At 40.1% G+C, this 23896-nt stretch overlaps 1 protein-coding gene across 3 annotated transcripts in view; it reads right to left on the reverse strand.

Annotated features, from left to right (window-relative positions):
• Positions 1–23896, reverse strand: part of furina (furin (paired basic amino acid cleaving enzyme) a) — a 78458-nt gene that overhangs the window by 13606 nt on the left and 40956 nt on the right. For all 3 annotated transcript variants that reach the window (XM_061067943.1, XM_061067944.1, XM_061067942.1), the window contains exons 4-9: positions 20078–20173; positions 17326–17454; positions 17059–17135; positions 9944–10032; positions 3333–3505; positions 2198–2410 (exon numbers count right to left, since the gene is read on the reverse strand). In XM_061067943.1, coding sequence (XP_060923926.1) covers positions 2198–2410; positions 3333–3505; positions 9944–10032; positions 17059–17135; positions 17326–17454; positions 20078–20173 — 777 coding nt within the window. The remainder of the gene's footprint in view (positions 1–2197; positions 2411–3332; positions 3506–9943; positions 10033–17058; positions 17136–17325; positions 17455–20077; positions 20174–23896) is intronic.

A 23896-nucleotide genomic window follows, 5' to 3' on the forward strand; every position in this document is an offset into this window, starting at 1 on the left:
TAGCTTGCAATAAATTGTTCGACTACAACTCAATACACTGTACTTTCTGTAGCAGTAAACCAACTAGCACCACTGATGTATGCCTCAAGCGTTCACACTAGGTCTATAGATAGATAGATGGTGTATAGCACTGTGTATCGGTCAAATTCCCACTTTAACTTAAACTGTACATTTGAATGTGGAGATTAATAGCAAGATTATTCACAGTAACAATGATGTAACAATGATTTAGCAATGAAATGACACCTCACTCACACACACAGTGTCAGTACCTGAACCTAAACACACATTTGTTAAAGGAACTCACTTCAAGATCCCGTGCTTCAATGGGAAAGCTGCGCAGTGCGTGTAGTCATACGTTATAAAGAAATGACCTGAAGGGATCGCAAATTCAATCAAAATCCTAAACTTTTACCAGAAGTGCTTTTGTGCTTCTATATTGAAAAATACAGATATTTAAATATTTAAAATCTTGATAACTGGAATTTCTTTAAGTAAGGATAAAACTCTTCCTCCTCCGTCTCGTCTTCTTTTATCATCTTATACTAATTTGCTGGAGGCAGAAATCGCCTAATGGTTGAAAGAGCAGGAACCTACGAGCAGAAAACGCACAGCATGACTCCCCGGACCAGCTGGGAAATCAAAGCAGGAGGATTGTATAACTTATGCTTTCCCTCCCACAACAACTAGCAGTGAGGTGTCTTCGAGCGAGATCAAACTGCTCCGGCTGAGATCTCCCTGGTGACCCACAGCAGAGGGCTGTGGTTGTACTGGGCAGCTCCCAGGTGAAATTTCTGCAGATGCATGACTTTAAAGCAAGGTGAAGCAGAACCAGAGTGTTTACACTCAGCAAAACCCATCTCAGGAAGGAGAAGGGTTACAGTATAATGGATTGGAAAAAGGCCCCCAATGCCCTGCTGGTTAGTCCTAAAGGGGCGGTTGATCTAGGCAACTGGAAATGACTGATAGAAAAGTAGCTGGAATAAAAAAAATCTGCTCAATGTGCTGACTAATGCACAGACTCCAGAAAATGATCTTTTAACAGACCAAACCGAATAATAAATGCGAAGGCAGAACTGACTTTAGCAGCCAATTATGCATTCAGGAGCTTCCCATATCCCCCTTACTTTAAATTGAAAGAGAAGGATAATTTGAGTATAATTAAAAAGAAGAAAAAAAAAAAGAAGTAGACATTAACATATTTGCTTCTGCATCACCCAGAGGTCCACACCTCTCTCTCCACATCTTATCATTCGCTGGTTCATGAGTGACAGCCTGATTAAACGAGTTCAGCACTGAAGCATTAGGGACCGGCTTCATGTCACTGAGATGTCATAAGCTGTCCGTCTGTTTGGTCTGTTCGTTTAACTCTATGCTGGAGGCATAAAGTAATATGGTGTGTGTGTTTGTGTGTCTCCGATCCATGTAGACTCACGGGGGTGGACTGCCGGGTTAATATTTGGTTTTAAGGTTAAAATAAAAAAATAGGTTCATATTAACGTATTGATTAAGTCTAAGTATTTAATTGTTTTAGAATAGGATAAGGGACTAGGGGAATACACTATTTTGTTGACACCACAGGGACAGTGAGACAAACATGAGTTTGTGACAAGTGCAACAAGACTGCAGAAGGACTTTCACATGTTCAATTTTCATTAAAAAAAAGACAAGAGGATAAACAGAGGAAAAAATTAATAAGTTGTGAAAGAATAGAATAAATGCGCCGATCCATATACTTCACTCTATACTGTATGTGTATAGCTACAGATACTGAGTTATAGGGCTAATTGCACAAAACTACAAAAAAGGTATATATGTACATATAAGCTCAATTTATGTGATTTGGTCTCAAATGCATCTTTTTCTGTTGACTTTCAGTTATATTAATGCAAAATGCATTTATATACAACATGATCACATGAAATTACTAAAAGTTTAGCCAGCTTGACAATATGTTGGAAATACGGAAATTCTGATTATATTGTTATGTACTAGATAAGCTCCAGCTGGTTCCAACATTTGAGAGGGTACATTTGAACCTGTCCTGCAGGGCTACTGAACTTAACTAAGGAAATAAAAAGTGTCCCAGTTCTATTATACACATTAAAGCAGAAACTCAGTGTTACATACCAAGGGAGAGAGGGAAACAGAGAAAGACAGATACAATCAGATACAATCAGATACAATCACAACTCACTATCTGCTTCTCGTTGAGGTTCCCCGAACTGTAGGTTGTGGCGAGGGTGGAGGAGCAAGCCTCGCTGTACCAGGGGACATTGCCGTTCTGGGTGGAGCTGCTGATGGACAGCGTGTAGATGCTGTTGGTGTAGCCGTCACAGTTACAACTGTCCTTCTCCCTCCCTCCATTTCCAGAGGCCCACACAAAGATGGAGCCCAAACCCTTTCGGCCCTATGAGAACGTAAATCACATTTAGGCCAGTGGAAAGAGACGACCACCTCAGAACCATTCATTCATCCGCTATCCAGAAAAGAACAAAATATCATTCAATCTTAATGGGAATCCTAGTTATAGGAGGGCAAATTAATTTCAGGGCTCATTTCAAAAGGGGCCCATTGCAAATTATCTTAGTAGTCAGTGTCAGCAGTTCCAATCAGCTTTATGGCACATGCCCTGAATCCAACTGGTCTATACCAAGATGGATGTATGTATTCATGGAGTACAGATGTGGGACCTCAGGGTGTGATCTGTATGCGTATTAATCTGTTGACTTGTTCGCTTTACATTTCTGACACAGGCCCAACAAGAACTCAAACAAGTGCCATTGCTAAAAACAGGACTCATTACACGACAGCGTGTGCCATTTTTTTAGGTTGCCAGGTTGTTAGATGCTGACAGACTAGTTTTCAAAATTAACCCCCCTTAATATCTTGTCTATACAGATAATCAGGCATGTGTCTGGAAACCTTTGATTAGAAATGGTTGTCAAGTAATTGAAAGCCCCAGTTACCGTTTAGAATTTATAAAACAACCTGGATGAAAAAAAGAACAAAGTGTGAGATCAAAGATGAGCCTGCAGTTTAAGAAGTACCCACTAACAATGAATACTTAAATAAAGAACTTTTCATACTTTGAATTTTGTCAGCGCTGCTTCTATTCATTGTCAAATATTTTCCTTCCTGTCTGCCCTTTAGAGGACATTACTTTCAATTCATAACGGTCAGGGTCGAGAACTGCTTTGTTCTTCCCGTTTGTGTCCTCTCATGCTTGAACGGTTCAATTATCGCCCGCTGAAAGGAAGCCCCACACAGGCAGTAAATAATTTCCGTCTCTCACAGAAACTCTCGCATAATACACAACCGCACACACACACCTCTGTAACTCCACGCAGAAAGGCTTCTTTGGCGAGTTTGGCAGGTCCGTCAACCGTCTTGCCGTCGTCCTCCGGGCCCCAGCTGGCACTGTAGACGTCGATGTGTTGGGGGTTCAGGCTGAGAGACTGGGCCTCCACCATGTCAGTCACCTCGCCGTCCAGCATACGCACACCTGCAAACATACACAGACAGTTAATATGAAACTGAAAACGAATGAACAAAGAAACCGAGTGAAGCGATTGGTTAAAAATCCTGCTAAAGACTGAAGACATTCTTTACGCCACACAATTATTTATTTGCAATTTTTTGCATTATACCAATAATGGTGCTATTAATAATACATTTCATTTCACATTAAAAATAAACACATATGTAACACAAGAAGAGTTAACAAGTAAAACCAAAGCTAAAATCAGGTTGAGAGGCAAAGACACCAAACAGTTCAAAATATGCAAACACAGCAGTGATTGAAAATAAAACCAAAGTTGAAAATGAGATTATTTTTGTTAGTGGACACTGATAATGTTTATCTATTCCAAGTCACACAGTATATCTGTGTACGATGGACATTTTGACCTGGCAGGAATCTCTGTTGACTTGTTCCGTATCTATGAGACAGTGCTGAGTTGTGAGTTGCTAAAAACAAACAACTGAATCCCTGACTGACTTGCACTGCGGATGATGTGGGAAAGGAAAGGAGGAAAGTGTGGAATAAAAAACATCTCTCTGCTTCAGCTATGTCAACTCCATTTTTGTTGTGCCTGCAACGATGCCACAGGCTAAAGCAAATCTATATCAGTGCCATACTCTTTCTAGCACCAAAAAAATAAGAAAAGACTACACTGAAGCACCCAACAAGTGCTGCAGGTGATCTGGATTCTCAAGATGCTGTTCGTGTACACTGCTGTAGTTCCTTGTGTTGCAGCTCTGACTGCGCTCATGTAGAAGGGTTTGACATGTGCAGGGGCACAGCACTGCTGTTTGATTTGCATATTTACACACTTCCATGCTGCACAACGTCTGTGTGTATTTGTAGAGTTTATGCAGTTGTGCAGAACCTCTGTATTTGTGCGTCTGCAGTGAGGCTGTAATAGACGCACGCCACCATGTAAATCAAAGATCATTTCTACTGATTTGCTTTGGTGCTTTATCTGGTTGGAGGGGAAAAAAACAAGACATGGCCATAAAAAATGGCTTGAGATCAATTACATAGTGGGTGAACTGCCTTTTCAAGTATGAAGCAAATAGGAGACTGAGAATTCCGGTAAAAAAAAATGATGGAAAGCTTTAGTTGTCTTCGCCTACGTGTCTGGGGGAGATTGGTGCAGTTGTGCGAACAACTCATTTGATATTTCATGGGAGGCTTCAACTTAAGACTCGTTTATAAATTTCAAGTGGTTGCAGATTAAGTGCTTTGCCAGAGATAAAATATAAATGCACACATAACAATGGAGGATAGGTACACAGGGAGTGAGGTGTTTGTCCTAACCAATTATTTCTGCTTCAGTTTCGGGGACTTCTGAAAACAGAACTCTCTCTTCTCTCTTTTAGCAAAAATCCTTCAGAGATAACAGGTGAGGAATGAAAGACACTCTAAAGCAAACCTCATTTTCCCCCATTTGAAGCATTGCAGGACAGGTTAGTCAATGCTGCAATACATGGGTTAAAATAACCAAGCTCTGGGTCTTTGAAGTTCTCCCAAAGATCAAACAGGCACCGTGCTGCTTGTGTTTCCATGGCAGCCTGCTGTGATAGGGCCATGTGATTTACTGAGGAGAATCAAGCATCTCCGGTCTGTGTCCAAAATATCCATCCATCCCAAAACCCAGAGACAGGTGGTACATCAAAGTTCATTGCAGTTCTTATTTATATTCATGTACAGTATTATAAACAACGATGTTAAAAGGGAGACTCATGAGTCGCTTTGAAACCTGGATTGCACTGCAAGTTAAGCACTGTTACATCTGCCAAGAAGGTTATGTTTTCATCTGTGTTTGTGTCTGATAATTGGCAGCATTTCACAAAATCTACCGGATGGATTATCACCACAATTTTGTGGAAGGGCGGGACATGGTCGAAGGGAGAGCCCATTCAATTTTTTGAATTTTGGATGGGCTCTCCCATCCAAAATTCTCCCTTCTACCAAGCCACTTTGTCAACTACTTTACAAAAAAGATTGATGACATACGATCTTCTTTTTCTGATCCTCCTTCTAGAACCACACCTCCATCAACTTCATCTTCATCCCCTTCGCTCTCCTCTTTCACCCCTCTGTCTCCCAATCAAGTTCTGACCTTGGTAACCTCTGCCCGCCCGACCACCTGCCCCCTTGACCCCATCCCTTCTCACATTCTCCAGTCTATTGCTCCTGACCTTCTTCCTTTTCTTACTCATCTTATCAACACTTCCCTCTCAAATGGCTGTTTCCCTAATTCTCTGAAGGAGGCAAGAGTAAATCCTCTCCTGAAGAAACCCACCCTCGACCCGTCTGCAGTAAATAACTACAGACCTGTCTCTCTTCTTCCCTTTGTTTCCAAAACTCTCGAGCGTGCAATCTTTAATCAACTCTCCTCCTATCTGAACCACAATAATCTTCTTGACCCTCGCCAGTCTGGCTTCAAGGCAGGTCACTCAACTGAGACTGCCCTCCTTGCTGTCTCTGAGCAGCTTCACACTGCTAGAGCAGATTCTCTCTCCTCTGTCCTTATCCTTCTAGACCTCTCTGCTGCATTTGACACAGTGAACCACCAGATCCTGATCTCATCCCTTCAGGACCTGGGTATCTCAGGCTCTGCCCTCTCCCTGCTCTCTTCCTACCTCAACGAACGCACTTATCGGGTAACTTGGAGAGGATCTGTTTCTGAACCTTGTCCTCTCACTACTGGGGTCCCTCAAGGTTCGGTCCTGGGTCCTCTCCTCTTTTCTTTGTACACCAACACTCTCGGCTCTGTCATTCACTCACATGGCTTTTCCTACCATAGCTATGCTGATGACACCCAACTAATCCTGTCTTTTCCCCGATCAGAAACACAGGTAGCAGCTCGAATCTCTGCCTGTCTGACTGACATCTCTCAGTGGATGACCGCTCACCACCTGAAGATTAATCTTGACAAGACTGAAATACTTTTCCTTCCAGGGACAAACTCTCCCACCCATGACCTGACTATTAACTTTGACAACTCCGTGCTGACCCCCACTCAGACTGCTAGGAACCTGGGTGTGACACTCGACTGCCAACTCTCCCTTTCTGCCAACATTGCTGCAACAACGCGGTCCTGTAGATTCATGCTTTACAACATCCGGAGAATACGCCCCCTTCTCACTCAGAAGGCGGTGCAGGTTCTGGTCCAGGCCCTGGTCATCTCACGCCTCGACTACTGTAACTCCCTCCTGGCAGGTCTACCTGCTACTGCCATCCGACCTTTGCAGCTCATCCAGAATGCAGCAGCTCGACTGGTTTTTAACCAACCTAAATTCACTCGCACTACTCCGCTCCTCCGCTCCCTACACTGGCTACCAGTGACTGCCCGCATCCGGTTCAAAACACTAGTACTCGCATACCATGCTGTAAACAGATCAGGTCCAGTTTACATCCAGGACATGGTCAAACACTACACACCAGCACGTTCTCTCCGCTCTGCTTCAGCTAAACGACTCGTTCCTCCCTCACTGCGAGCTAAACACTCATCAAAATCACGACTGTTTGCTGTCCTAGCTCCTAAATGGTGGAATGAGCTCCCACTCGACATCCGGACATCTGAAAGTTTACACATCTTTCGTCGAAAACTAAAAACATACCTCTTCCGACTGTACCTTGAATAATAATAAAAAAAAAAAAAAAAAACCACTAACCACTTTTGAAAACTAACACTTTGGTAGCACTAAAATGGCACTTACTTATAGCACTCTGTAGTTTTGCTTTATTTCGAAGAAATTTTACTGTCTTGATTCTTGTTGTTCTTGGTTTGTACCCTCAGGGTTGAATGCACTTATTGTAAGTCGCTTTGGATAAAAGCGTCAGCTAAATGAAATGTAATAATGTAATGTAATTAAGGGAATGGATCCAAATTTTGTCAAACGAGTTAGTAGAAATAAATTGCAGCAGTGAGAGGTGGCAAGTAAAACAAAGACAATGGAAATTTCTGGCTACACTCAGCTTGGGTGGTGACTCTCAGAGGTTGCCACTTTATGCTTTTTGGATCACAGAGTAAACATGATTCAAAAGAACTTTGTTTCAGTTCTTACTTCAGATCCTACAGATGGGAAAAAGCCTTAAATGTGGATATAATCACATGTGTAGGTTTTTCACAACACCGTTTGTCTCCTGCTCCACCTACATGACAACACGCAGCCCACTTGTTATATTAGCAAAGCTGAATGTGTTGTGGTACATTCCCACTTTCCATCTGGAATGATAATAAAAACTGGAGTTATGGCCCTATTCTGACAGGGTTCAAACTCTATTACAGCTAGAAGTAAGCTGGAGGCTACCGGAATAAGCAGAACAGTAATGACACTGAGCATCCAACACTGAAAGGTACAACACATCCTCAGCATAGCAATAAGAAATGAGCAAACACTAACAAAGTCCATGTACCAGCAATGTGACCATAACAACAACAACAACAACAACAACTCACTTTCATCCTAATATCTTACTGAATGTAGCTTCAATGTTAGAATCACACTGAGAAAAAAATAAAACATCATGAAATAATAAAATAACTACAACACAATGAAAATTTTATGCAAATCAACTTTGTTGTTTTTTTAATATCAGCGAGTTACTGAAGCTCCTTTTGAAGAATGGCGGCAGAAACTACAAAAACACCCTCTCCCCGTAGGCAGAAGCACAACAACTCATCAGGGTGCAAATCCTTTTTAGAACAAACAAATTAATATTTCACAATATTTTGCTGCTCACGTCACATTTTGTACCAACTCTGTGCTGTTGGTCTGTGTGTCTCTCTCACAAACAAATCAACCGTTAATTCTGTGATTAAAATATTATGTTTGGAATTAACACTGCCATTAAATGCACCACAGCAGTCATCTCGGATCGTCAAATGCAGAGCAATATTTTTCATCTAAATCGATGTGTTATTTGCTGAGTGAATTCATGTATGCTAACAGGATTTTTTTTTAGCTCACACGAGCGCTCATATAGTAATAAGTAAAAGGCAGGGGAGTAAGAACACAGGCTTGTTTGGGTAAGATCACTGTCTTTGTGCCTCTTGCAAAATTATAGGACAGAAAATACTTCCATCCATCCATCCTGCTTATCCTTTGAGGGTTTCGTATCATTTAAAAATGTATCTAGAATATTTAGTTCATAAAATGTTAATGTCAATAACAATTAGCTTTTTGTCCAACCAACAATCTAAAATAACAGATTATTCTATTAGCAGCAAACTGTCATAGAATTGATAATGGCTTTAAATGGTAAATGGTTTTGTATTTATATAGTGCTTTTCTAGTCTTGATGACCACTCAAAGCGCTCAAAATTTATGTGGACTATATTTTACTTTAGATCCTTTCTTAAGTCGAGTCAAGTCAAAATATATTTATAGAACACTTTAACCACTGTTGGTAGTACTGGACAGGCTTAAGACGAGAATAAAAGAATATGTAGATATACATTAAAACAAAGAATAAATTGAACATATAAGTGTAATAACAAGTTAAATGGCATAAATACTTAAGAATCAAAATATTGCCCAATAACAGACGAGATCCAGTGAGAAGAATTGGGTCTTAAGCAATGACCTTAACCCTGTGAAAATGGGAGAAGATTAAAGCCTGCACCACTCTACATGAACAAAACGGTGTTAACAGACGCTGGCTCTTCAGGCAATGACACCTGGGAAATGTGTATTCTGACAATTTGTCTTCAGTCTATCTGTGACAGGGCCTCAATAAATATCTTATGATGGCTTTAGACAAACCATAAAAACAATTCACTGCAGTCAAACACTGACGCCTCTATCTCTCTTGTTCTCCGACTTCTTTAGAGGAAACACGAGCACAACCAGATGTTTCTGATTATACTGAGTTAGTAGTTTAAATGGAATAATCTGTACAATCTAACCAATCCACCTCTAACGTAAACCCTATTTGTTATAGAACTTTAATACTGAACATTTGGTAATTCAGTAATAGTGTATTGAATTTCATTACATCAAAATGTATATAATGTTTTGTCAACGTATATTCAAACTTAATACATGAGGGGGCAGAACAATAGAAGAGCTTTATCAGCAATTTTTGTCTCACTTGTGCACAGGGAGAGAACAGTAAGTTTGACATTACGTTAACAAAAGATCTGAAAATCTAAAGCATTACAATTTCAGAAAGTGCTTATCACTAGATACATTTTTTTATCACAGTGCTTTTTCCCCATACTGTGACTCCATGAAACAAACAAGACTCTTACAGTGAAGAGCTAATCCGCATCATAACTGTGGTGATGCTCAGAAAGATTCAGTGGCATGCTGTGCCTGAGAAACTGACTGACAATAACGCAGGCTGTGTGGAACAAGTATTTCAGCCTTTCTGTCAGTACTCTTCTTAGATTATAGAAATAATCCATGTATTTCTATTTGACCATACCTCCAATCTTGGCGTCATAGGCCACACCGACTCCACAGATCCCATTGTTGGCTACTGCTGCCACTTCTCCAGCACACCGTGTTCCATGCCTGGAGAGCAGGAAGAATGAGAAAGTGAGAAGCATATTTTATATTACATATTACATATACACCCTCGCTCACACATATACATTTACACACATCCAAAGGTAGTGTCCTTCTCAAACAAAGATGTCTTGGGAAAGAATGTGCTCCCTCAGTGCTGTGGTTGAGCTGCAGACTGAGACAAAACAAACTTATAAAGACAGATTCTTGGCTTTGATCCATTTAAACAAATAAGAATTCCCATTTATCCAGAAGAAAACATTGTGTTGATGAGACGAGCGGAGCTGACCATATGTTAAATACTGCCTAAGTAACCTTGGAGCGCAGACAGAGCACCTGAATAAAGTCAAGGTAGCAGGGAAATTAGATGACAGACTACCATCACACATGGGAGGAAAATGCGAACTAGATTTGCCCTTTTCACAACAGGTCTTTCATTAAGCCTGAGCCTCACTGGATAGATCTGCGGTAACGAGATTCAAGAACCTGCTACAGCGGGGCTGAACATCACATTCCAGTCAGGTGCATCCCCCTGGTCAGCCAGATGGATATGTATCCTTAACGCCCTTCAAACCATGACGCAATCCCTTCTGGATTGCAGCCATTCCCGATCAGGATAGTTGGAGGTTTGGCAAAACTGTGCCATACCTTCAGACAAAGCATGCTCACTACTGAAGCAACCATTTACACAAACAGGCTTCTATTAATGCGTTCTGGGCATCCGCACACACAGCAGGGTATCTCCTGCTGGATTAACAGCGAATGAGCTGGAGAGTTAGATGATGCTTTCAACGTTCGAGAGGCACAAAAATGAACAAAAAGAAAACAAACATCACCCAGCGAAAACAAGGTGTCCTACATTTAGAAGACACAGACAAAGATGTCAAGAGAGAGAAAGAGGATGTATATTCAATATTAATTCATAAACTTTATACAAACAGGCGACCAGTGCTCTATAGCACTGGCGGCTTGGACTCATCAACATAACTGACTGCATGTCAATTGATCCTCCAGTTTGGGGTTCTGCGTACTTAGTCATGCTTCATTGAACTTTGAAAAACAGGTGACCCTCTCTTTGTACAGCAGCGCTGGAGTAGCATCAGGGTTCTGTGGACTGAGCCCTGCAGTCAGTCGACACTTGCCACAGATACTGCAGGTCACTTATACAGTTTCAGAAACAGAACTGCAACCAGCATCACCACAGGCCAAGCAAACATCCCACTCCAAACAGACAGGTTTAGAACGAGCAGTGTACTAGTTTTAATAATCCTTAAGACTTTGATATATTTAAAGAAAAACATGTGTAATGACAGAAAGTCAGAGTATTTATATTTTTACTCCTCAGTCCACAAAGATCTCTTGAGACATGACGATAAGCTGAGAGGATGGAGGTTAATGTGAGTGCCACATTCATCAGCTACAGCCTTCTTCACTTGTAAGTAGGACTGTAGGAAAATGTTATGTATTACTAACAGCCTAAAGCCATCTGGTCAATTTTCCAGCGAACTTTATCTCAACATTTCTGGAAATGCTCTTCTGTTTACTGGTCTTATGACCTACAGCATCAGTGTTTGTGATGCATCTGATAAGGAGCAGCCCAGGTGTTTGCAACAGGAACGCCAGGCATGCACAGACCTATCCCTCCTCTGTTCAACTCCACTCAACTTTTTCCAAAATCTTCCCTTTGAAAGATTCATTAAAGTCATTTACGCAGCCGACTGATTCACGGCATACAAATGCTGTGAAAGAGGTGAAGCCCTTGGTTTCTGAACCTGATTATGCAAGGACTACTTGCATAATCAGGTTTTCTGGGAGTGATTTTCATGGGAGTGATGAAGTGGATACAAGAATATATCCTTTCACTTCTCCCACGCACTGTTCGGGTCAATGAAAAGGGAAGAAGAGTGCAGCTATGTGTCAAACTGAATGAATTCTGATGTGAAGGCAGTTTGCGCCTTGATATTTTATTCAACATGACTTAGAGCGTTTTCCAACATAAAAGGCATTTTCATTAAACAATTTGCAAGCACAACTGCTCTCTGTTAATCCAATCAACAATGTTTAGTGCAGTGAATTACCTTCAAGGTCAAATCTTACTTCATGTAATGTTGCATTCACACAAGGTTTTTTCGTAGTTTGAGTGGGGAAACTACAGCTTGAACAAAAACATTAGCAGTAAGTGTCATTTTAGGACAACTTGCTACAAATCATATTTCATTTATATACTTCACAAATTTCAGATAAAGGGTTCAGATTACAATGTCGAAACTTGTACCATGCACCTCTGGGACAGTACAAGAACAAAATGTGGAGATAGGTCTGGCTCAATGATAATGTAGTAAGACACTGTAGTTACAAAACTTTCTGGGAAAATTAAGACTTGAAAATACATCGGTGAGATAAGAACTTCCTAACAGGACAGAAACAATCCATGAGAAACTTTGATTTAATGAGTATTATGACTCAAGTTAAGTTTGGTTCATGTCGTAGTGTCATGTGTAGGAGTGGGATTTATGACCTGTACTGCAGCCAGCCACCAGGGGGCTTTTGAAAAGCTTTAGCAACCGTTTCAGCCAATATGTCCTCCATACTTACATGCAGTCTATGGACATAAAATGTATACATAAACATATAAAGGATTTAAAGAACAGATCCTTCATATTGTCCTGGAAGCCACTCGAAATAAAACTAATGATAGTTATAACCCTCGTGTCTACTGGTCTTTTTGACCTGTGGAAAAGGGATAAGGTGTTGCAAATTATTGGTGTTGTAGGAAAATGGAGCCTTGAGCCAAGGCACTTATTATAAACATTGAATCGTTTTCATTGAGTTCAGAGTCCTTTAGTCCACAGACTGTAATGAGCGACCTGGAAGTCAGGTAATGTCTCATTTGACCACAAATTGTGAAGCAACTCTGATATCTACATCAGTATTTAACATTACCTGCAAACATATGCCTAAAGCCATTATACAGCTTCATTAAACTGGTTTATGGTAATTTTTCATGTTAAAAATGGCACCGTAGTTAAGATTTAAATAGTTTATGGCCCACTTAGCCAAATGAGACTTATTCCATATCTAATTGACTCAGCGAGTTCTACTGTCATGAGGATGATCAGTCCTGATGAGATGCCTTAGGGAGCTACCGGTACTCCGACAATGAGGGCAAGGCTCGACTAAACGTCCTCCTTTTGTCTGCATGCACACATCTCTACTAATGAGATTGGCATCAGATGAAACCAAACCTGGATTCAACCTCCAGGCCCGGGGGTTTAGAGAGGAAGCTGAAGAGGTGAAAGAGCTACAGCGCGGGAGATCACATGAAATGCTCCAGTTGTAAAACTCCTAGAATTTGTATGCAGCACAAAAAAGAGCTGTCTGTCACGACAAGTACATCATTGTTCAATCAGTTGTTAACCAGTCACAAAGAATACAGACCTGAAAGACTGTCTGACATACTTTGAATACCCAAATAGATTATAACACTATTCAATAACTATCTCAATCAAATTGAACATTCAGGAATGACTCAGTCAAGAAGTAAGACACTATGGCAGGTAAGGCATCAAGAGTTTTAAGACTGAAAATAAGCACTGTTACATAAACTAGCATGATAGAGGTGGTGGGTTTTATTTACCAATTCATGAAGGAACATTTTGTGATGACACTGATACCTGGGGTCTCAAGAACTGATACTTGTGTCTTAAGAAGCACATCCACCAAGTCTGAAGTCCATTGGATGAGAAAATCAAGACATACCGTTTTTTCCGGATTCCTTTCATAATTAAAATAAAACAAAGGATTGTATTTGTCCCATGCATTATTACATTGTCCTTTCAATAAATAAAATGTTTTCCTCCTGCACACTCACGTCTCGACATGCCACACTTGGGTAAAATGAATACAGCAGCTAGATTTACATGAGCTTCCTGCAGGCCACAACAAAGCTCAGTGAAGCAACAGTCAATTAGTGTGGGTCCCTCCCACACTCCCAACATTACGCAAACTCTGTGTTAAGACACATTGCTACACATCGGTACCGCTTCCAGCATCATCTGCTAACTCACACTCACAACAGCAGTTACATTATGACCAACATGTGCCTTTTATTCAAAACATGCCCTTGCTAATCCCTCTCAACAGATTCTTGATTAAAGACTCATTCTGATCTTAAAAAAAACAACTTCAAAACACCCTTTTTGCATCAGATGCATTGAGCTCAGGAGTCCCACAACCTATGTAACAGAGATAATAGGAGATCAGAGTGAACAAAGAGCAATTTCAGGGAAGTCTTGTACCGATTACGGAGAGAGAACAACTGTGGTTACAGCCACTACAGTTGGCTGCTGGCCCGAGACCGACAACGTGATCTGTATTCATACCGACAGCTGGCAGAACCATTATCACTGTGCAAAACCTTAACTACCCCTCTCTGGAGACTAGCTAAAGAGACATGCTATTATCATGCAGATGTTTCCACACCAGGTCTGAGAACAACATGGAAAGGTGGGACAGGTATTCACTCTCTCCTGCACTGGCCAACAAAAAGGTTTTTGAATAAACACAGAGCAATCACAAAAGCGTCACATGTAATAATTTAAATTGAGTTTGTAATAAACATATACATTAACAAGAAGAGGCATTATAATGAAAAACAAAGAGATGAAAAAAAGAGTTCAATATAGCTTTCGGTATCAAAATTGGAGACCTAGTTAAAAATTTCATAAACTATGAAAAGGCTTTGAGTTAGATATCAAAGCTATACATGCACTCCGAAAGGGAGCTGTATCAAAGCATTTCTGAATAGATGGTCTTGCATTGTGATTTCATATTGTGAAATGCAGCCTCATCCAACACAGCATTGATCTTTTTTTATCTTCAGATTCCCAGACATTGCCCATATTTGTTGTCAGACATGCAACATCTTTCATCCATTTATTTTCTCTATCTTGCATTAGGGTAATTGTTTAAAATCACTGAACATCCTGCGGCCGTGTAAAGCCACATTTGCTATTCATTACTGTCTGGGCTGCTCCCAACCTCAAAAGGTAAATCTGTACAACTGTTGTTCTCTGCTCATTCTTAAAGTCTGGTAATAGTTCTGCCAGTTTACTAATGAGCAGGCTTGCAGGACAAAAGGTCCATGGATGTTTATGGAGCATGGTAAAGAGAGGAATATGAGAGATTAATGTGGGGTCTGGTAAAATGGATCAGCCTGCTTTTTGCAGTACATTTTAAATAGGTCCTTTCATCCATCACTGTACATGTGCAGTCAGTTTGCACCGTACCCTTATCTTGGTTTTTTTTCACTGAATCATAATCAACAGAAATTCTGCATATTTATTACACATGTTGAAAAGTGTCATTCTGGTGGCCCTGCACTAAATCAAGAGGCAACGAATGGAATGTTTCTGCAGAAGACTGCCTGCTTAGCCAGAAAACTTACATTTGGAAACTGTCCTGATACAAGTCAGAGGAAACCCTGGAAAGAGAAACATCTAGATCCCATGCTGTCTTAGATAAACACGAGGGTGAATAGTCACATTGCTACCGAGCCATCCTCAGTGCTGCCCGTATGCAGGGAAAGAAAGACAGCTTTATAGAGGTGAACAGACTTGTGCTTTCTGCAGGGAACAGACACTTACAGTCTTACACAGCCTTACGCAGTTTCATGCCCGCCCACAGGTTGTTTACACAAGCATCTGCAATAACCCGCTGTAAAGTAAGGGAAAAGAAACACGTACTCCCTCTCAATTGGTCCTGCCATGAACGCGACACGGGGAGCTGGGTGGCAAGAGATAAGGGCCAGGGTGAGCAAGGGTAGGAAAGAGGTGCAGCCAAAATGAAGGAAACATCCCCAGTAAGTGTCTTAGCTCGGCTTGGGGCCACTGTTAGCCGCCAAAAGAGCTTAAGCGTGCCTTGGCAGAGGTTGTGGATCTGTGGAGCTACACCAGAGGGATGTTCTACCACATTCTTCCACAAGAAATCCCATCATTTAGGCTTTTGTTGAAAAATGTGCTGTAAACTGTCTCAGGCACCATGGCACAAAAATGTGTAAATACAAATACATTTTCCATGTATTTTATAAGATTATAACACACCTTGAAATATCAGCATCCACCTTATATAAAGCACAGTGTGTCTGAATACATCCTTCTCACATATAAAGAAATATGGTAAATTCCACAAACTGATCCGTCTGTTCGATGGGAGATTCAAAGCTTATTTCAGAGTGGATCAATAATAGTTTTTCTAAAATAAGATTACAAAAAAAGCTGGATAGAGTATCAAAACAACAGAGATCCTGCTATGAAACCATCTCTCCGGCACAGCATTGATGCATCTTTGTAAGGTAATCATAAGCAGTCACATGACCTACAGCACAGTAATGAATCTGAGCCTCGACATAAAAATAAATAAATAAAATCCTCTCCGGCCAGTGGCCCACAAACAGCAGATTACAGCAAATCAGAAATTAAAGTCAGATGGGAGGCAAGCAGTGGGAATGAATAAAAAAACGAGCAGTGGCCCTTCAGAGCCAAGAGATCTGCTCGGTTTCATTAATGCTGATGAACTTAATTCCATAAATTCTCTGCAAGACATCTCTGTGGTGGTAAACAACTCCCTATGCCATCTGCAGAGGCCGCTGCAATAAAGATATGTCCTCATCAATCCTACTGTTGATTTTCTCTTCTTATCCAAGTTATAGAAATGCCCTGGTGGTACCGGTGCAATTTATGAGGCTAAAGCAAATCCACACACTGTGATTCGGAGACAGGATTAACATTAAGTAATTACTTTAAAATTAAAGAGGATTTGTATTCAAAACTTGGACAAAACAACACCACAGGATACAACCTTTAATTGGACGTGTTCCCATAAATGATGCACTTAGAAAACAGCAGTGGATGAGAAACAGCAATCGGCCCATTTACATGTCAGTTAGCAGTTATCAGACAGGGAAAGGGAAAAGCCAAAAGACAAAGATAAGAGTGGAAATAACATTTTTATCTGTGCAGATTTCTACTCTACCTGTTATCATTAAGCTGCGTGTATCGGGGCTGAGGATCTGGGTCGCCATCATTCACATCGTAACTGGCATCTGGGTCCTTTAAAGAGATATATTAGCTTTTTAGAGTCACATATAAAAACCATCAAAATGGAATGATTCTTTGAATCCATCTCAAATTCCATTTTAGCAGCAGGAAGACATTTTTCTCTTGAATTCAAAAAGGTTCGTGGCTGGGTGTAGCACAGTTTCTCCGCAGAGAACCTAGGTCATTTAGGAGTCATACTCACGTAGTTCTGCATCAGGTCTGGATGGTTCTTCTCTATTCCGTCATCTAGGATGGACACCACCACACCTTTACCTGTGTAGCCCAACTGCCACGCAGCTTTGGCATTCAAGTCACGTTGGTTGCTGTTGTACTGAGGATGGAGGAAGAAAAGGACTTAGATAGAATCCAATTATCCAAGAGGCACTCAAGTGCCGACAAGACTGTGCTTTTAACCAAATTTGGAAGGGCTTACTCTATAACAATAAGGGCATTTAAGTCATTTAGATGAAGACTGAGCCCCTGACTAAAACATCTGGGGAAAATGAGGCTACTTATTGAATTTCAACCATTCCTCCTCGGCGAAACACTTAAGTTTATCAGTGAGGGGGAGGCAAGGTGACAAAAGGCAATCTTTATTCAGAGAGCATTTGAACCATGCTTTTATTTATTACATTTATTATTAATACCAAGCAAAGGAAAGCACTGAATTGTATGATGCCTCACACTTATAATTCCGTATTCTTTTTGGTATGCTTTTTGACATTCAACATGACCTTTGGGCAAAAAGCCGTATCCAGCTTTCATCTAGTTCAAAGCTTTTTAACACGTGCCAGTGGTTAAATTTAATGCGTCAGATCTACCATCCACCATTTCCTCTAAGATTTCAGGCTCATGTGAACAGAGTCTATCACACGCAACAAGGTTTGTTCCTCAACCTTGTAACGTCATTGACGCTTAAGCCATCAAGAGGAAAATCAATTAAAGCTGAGAGTTGTGATATGCGATTCTGATTCAAACGGGAAAGGGCCTTTTGTGGCTGTCAAGCTGAGTGAATAATAAATGTGGCATGTACAAGGCTCCGGTTTGAATAGTGCTCATCAAGTCCTTTTCCTTCTTCCTTGATGTCAGCGAATGCTTCTGGCTTTGACATTTTGAGCATGTATAGAGCACAAGATCGCCACTTTGAAGCTTGCCCTCGATTTAGCAGTGGAGGGAAAGAAATTTGTCTCATAAATAAATTTGAGAAAGATAGAATTAATTCATTTTAACAGATGATATTGACCAATTAGCATTTGCCAGTCACTTGCACTCTCCTCTAGCAAACCAGGTCCACTTTTAATAAGGCACACACTTTGTAAATACTGTCAGGATAGAGGGGCCTTATATTACTAAGATAACCATGTGTTAAGTGTAATTACCATATTCGTTTAAAACAACAGTACTTTGACGCAAGTCAAAATAATGTAGTGTAGTTAAATGTAGTTGTGTAGACAGAATATAAGCTCTCTGACACCAGCCCGTCTAAACATTTTAATCATAATTCAAAAATGGCTTGAATACAGAAACAAAGGAGGTGGTGGTGTGGTTACTGTGGACATCAATGACACTCCTCCAGGCTCTGATTGGTGGTTTCGCAATGGAAGCATTGGATTCATCCAAACTGTATTACAAGCAGTAGGTGGAGCCAGAGGAGCAATATTTTTATCGAATATTAGCTTCTGTCCCAATTCAGGCTCCTATAAATGAATTATTTCATCCCCAAACTGGTTTTCAAAACTGAGAATGGTGGCAGCAAGCGACGAGACATCCCATGCTTTCACTTATTTAAGTCTCAACTTTGAAAATCACATCACGAACATCACCAGAAAAGCAATTTATCATTTGAAGAATAAATCAAAACTTAGAACATTCTCATCCCAAATCTCAACTCACAAATATTGGTACATGCATTCACCTCAACCAGGTTAGATTACTGCAATGCTTTGCCGGTTTACCAAAACACACAATTGTAAATAGCAGCACAGTAGATTTATTAAAAACCTTTTATCAAAATATATAGATTATTTTTAATCTGATTTCTGAAATTGCCAAAATTAACTAATTGGTTCAAATAAAATCTGAAAAAACATTTTGATCAATTATTAATTCGTCATTTTTCTTTTTAAGATTTTCAGTGTATTATCTTTAAAATATGTTTAAAATCAGCCTTACAAGAATTCTGACATCATGTCTTATTTTATTTCACAAAACTATGCTTTATCCATATGTAACGGAAAGGTTTTATTGGGAGTTTAATTGTATCAATTGTTGTTACTATATGGCAGAATTTGTTACATTTACTGACGGTGATAGAATGGGGCAGCAGCTTTTGATCTGCATATTTGCACGTCAAGGTGCCACTAGCTCCAACATAGGGGTGAAAGGAGTCGGTTAAAGCACTGACATTTTGAACAACTGGTGATACTAGTCAGTTTTGCATCACCATGAATCTTCTCCAGCCTGAAGCACCTTCGCAGTAATTGAAGAAAAAGTGGAGCTGAACAGAAAATCTCAGGGGTTTTTAACTGCTGCTTTTAACAAGCCAATGTATCAATGACATTCTTCAAGTGAAATGTGAAAATCAATCAGCTGAAAACAAGGGAGCTTCAAGATGAATCGCCTCTGTCTTTCTTCCTTTGTTGCTGTGCTGTCTATGGACTAAAGTAAACCAAGATTTTTTTATAGCATGCAATTCTGAACTCAAAAGTTGCCCAGTTTACTTTTGTTGAACCGAACCTAAAGCTGAAGCCAATCAGATTTGAGCTACAGACACAGCAGTCCTTCACATAAATACAGTATACTGGATTCATACAGGCTTGTCCTTTGACTTGGTCACAAGATCAAATCCCCAAATTGAATCATCTTCATTGACTCTTGGTGGATGAAAGGCTCAACCAGTATGCACATGCCAAAATACCACAAATACACACCCACACAACACTTGTCTTACTCACCAGGTACCACTGGTCTCTGAACTTGGGATCTGAAGGTTCTTCGAAAGTATCCCTCTTTTTCCTCCGCTTCGACACCTGTTGTTCTGCCCAGGTCACCTACAAAAAATGCACAAACACATGAAGAGATTAGCAATGCAAATGAAAACTGGTTGATGCTCATCAATTATAGAATTACCATTGAGGCTCACTGTCAGTTACAATGATGCCAGCCACGTAGGTCACCATGCAAATGCATTAATAGAGATCCTAATTCTCGGCAGAGTGACCACAGACAGTGAGATTAGAGCCACTGGGATATGGTGAACTTCTCACTAATGAGACTTGCTGATGAATTCCAGACCACCAGGAAACTAATTAAAATGTCTCGGTTGATGTAAAATGGGATATAGCACAACTATTTATGGGTGTACCTAACACACAATGTACACACAGAGGTACAAACTCAGTCTAAGTCTGACAACATTATAGCTACCCAATCTGCAGCATGCTTTCGTAATGTGCAAGCTTCTAAATACTGGCAGAGGTGCAAAGCATATAGCTTCACACCCGCATCACACTTCCACTGCAAAATTGGGCTGAAAAATGCTTAGGTAGACGAGAACAGATGAAAAATTTCAGCGAGAGAAGACAGAATTGCCTCCCGCAAGGACAGAGCACCTGATGTGAAGGACAACCAAATCACAGCACACCTCTCTCTCCCTTTCTCTCTGCCTCTACAGATCACTAGAGACGTCAGAGTAAAAGAAATAATGAAGGTCACATTATTTGCTACACTGAGCCTTATGCCAATCCAACAATAGCATTGTTCTAAGTCAAGGAGCAGAGAGATGTGTGCGCAACTTCATGTTATTGCCGTTTCCTTCACCGGTGAGAAGCTTGACCTGGGTTCATCCGGTTCTTACTGGGAAAATGAGTTCAGCTCGTAGATGTGGCAGTTTACAATCCACTCAGAACTGGGTGACTGCTTTTTCTACTACAGACAGAAAGCGGCATATTTTTGAAAGAGTTGCAGCTGCTAAACAAGTAGAGATGATACATAATATAGCTGTACAAAGTATCAGTGTTCAGAAACTAGCAAACTATGTATAACATTAAATAAATATATTTTTTACAATGCGTGCTATACAACAGGTCTTATACAGGGATTAGTCTCCTCCTCGAATTTAATCAAATCTTTTCAACTCTAAAATTAATGCCATAATATCATCTGTGAAACATTATCTAAACTGAATCAATAAACATGTATTTTGATCCATTTCAAAGTCGACGGAGAAACTCAAAGTGAGTCGCAAACCTACATAAGAACTATTTCATTAGTTTGAAACAACAGGGTCGATGGAGAGGATCAGGCATTTTCTTAAAAACTGAACCTATATTAAAGACTGATCCTCTCTAGGAAGGACAACCAAATTACAGCACACCTCTCTTTCCGCCTCTGCAGATCACTAGAGACGTTAGAGTAAAAGAGGAAAGAAATAATGAAGGTCACATTATCTGCTACACTGAACCAATGCCAATCCAACAATACCTTTATTCTAATTCAAGGTCCTTTTCACTGACTGAAAAGGACCTCTATAGTCAGAGACAAAACTCAGTTAGATAAAAGGACCTAGTCTGAGTTATTTTCACTCAGACAGAAATCTAATAAAGATTTTATTGAAATTGTTCTTTGTAAATAAAATTATTTCTATCGTCAAAGAGACAATTATACACTTCAGCAGCTCAGCATTCATATACATTTTCAGCAGGAAATGCATGGTTTTGTTTACTTAGTAGTGTATTAAACCAGTGTATGTGGCTTCCCTTTTTCATTTCCCTGCTTACAATGCATCTTGTTTTCAGACATACGTACATTTGGTCTCCACATTTGGTTTCTGCTGTGTGGCACAATGAATTGAAATGAATCACCCTGAACAATTGTAATTGATTATAAAGACAGAGTCACACTGAGCTTTTCCTACAAATAACTACAATGTGTCTTTAATCTGTGCATACAACCAAAACATTTCCCAAATCGCATTTTGGGGAATTCTACCATCAAAACATCCATCTCATTCAGTTGATTCCTGTTGTCATTTTATATTCATACTGTACTATTATCTTCATACTAAAAAGGAAAATATTTTCTGCAATATTTAGGCTTTCGTTGCAAACTACACCCACATACTTCAAATAATTTGATCCATTCAAACATCAAAATCTTCAGCTGTTTCAGGACATTTCTGCTTAGCGATGAAACGGTTGCTGATTAAGTTGATACTATCCAGCATCAACCAATGTCAGTAAGTCTCTGAAACACAGCCACAAGTGCAGGATTTGTAAAAACGTGGTAGGCAGTATCAGAGTTACAGATTTATTTCAGTTATTTCTTTGCCGACAAGGCCGTGTTCAGAGCTGGTATTGATATCTGTCCTGAGAGACCAAACCACGAGTCATGTTTAACTTTTCTCGTTATACTTAAGATTCAGCTTTTTCTGTGATTGGTGGGTGTCTGTGGGAGGCTTTTCATCATGCATGGATGAAATCATCTCATTGCTTTTGTTCTTGGCCTTCATTTTTTTTACAATCCTTTGTTTGGCTCATGGGCGGGTGGCAATCAACATCAAGGTGCATTACCACCATCTAGTGTCTTCAAACTTCCTATGATCTTCTTCTTCTTCCTGTTTATTGACAATTATACTTTTTCGTTTTGTTAACTGGCCAGTGACACCCAACTTCAAGGTGCATTACCGCCATATTCTTCTTCTTCTTCTTCCTTCTTACAAAGTCGGTCAAAAGCCCCAAGGCTGTGATCAAACAACCTTAAAAGGTTAAACCTAAACACTTCCCACAGTTCTCCAATTATTCCCTTTGGTCCCTACTTCTCTGTAGTGCTTCATTACATTGGCAGTTTGATATCACATTGCTTTGATGTTGGCCTTTACCTTTCATCGTCATACACTTCAGTTTTATTCAGCAAAGTATTTCATAAACTGAACAATGAAGAAGAGGAGCACAGTAAATGGCGGTAACAGACCTTGACTGCCACCCACCAATAAACCAAACAAAGAATAAGAAGAATCTTGGCAACACAGTGAGGAATATACAATTCTCACATCACTAAAAGGCCGTCTAACCTGCCGTTGCTGTGTTTAAAAAAAAATAGCGCAATGTTTAAAGAGTTCCACATGACAGGGAAATTCTGCGATGCAGTCATTGAAGTTGAAGATGTCAAGTTTCCAATTCACAGGATCATCCTCTGCAACTGCAGCACCTTCCTCCAGTGAGTGATCACACACAGATTTATGTTATACCCCTTACATATTCAGTAAATCATGACAGTTTCCTGTGATGTGCAGTGGTTATGGATATTGATTTTTGTAAGTAGAAGACCTGTTTTTAAATTGAAATTAGAATTGTCTGTTTAATAATGCTTTCCAAAACAAGAAGGAAAAATAATTAATTCTGACTGTATACGAGTTAATCAGCCCCATAAAACAGTAATATGAAGTAGGGGTAGACTGAATATTGGACCACAAAAAAAGTAAATGTCTACTTTATGGTCAATTCTGCTATGAACAGGACATAGACCGATAGGACATAGAACAATAAAAACAGTACACTAAAAAAGGTGGCATTTTATATATGCTCTATACACTAAGTACCACCGTAGACATTTTTTGTGGCCCAGATTTAGCCCACATCCAACCCACATACATGAAGGCATTTGACTGGTCCTAGGGCTGGGCAATACGGAAACAAATCTTCAGTTATCAGCCGATATCAAAATGTATTGCGGTATAAATCAAATCATTGGCACTACACTGAGGAGTCTTACTC

Source organism: Limanda limanda, chromosome 3 (genome assembly GCF_963576545.1).
Source record: "Limanda limanda chromosome 3, fLimLim1.1, whole genome shotgun sequence".
Taxonomy (NCBI): Eukaryota; Metazoa; Chordata; class Actinopteri; order Pleuronectiformes; family Pleuronectidae; genus Limanda; species Limanda limanda.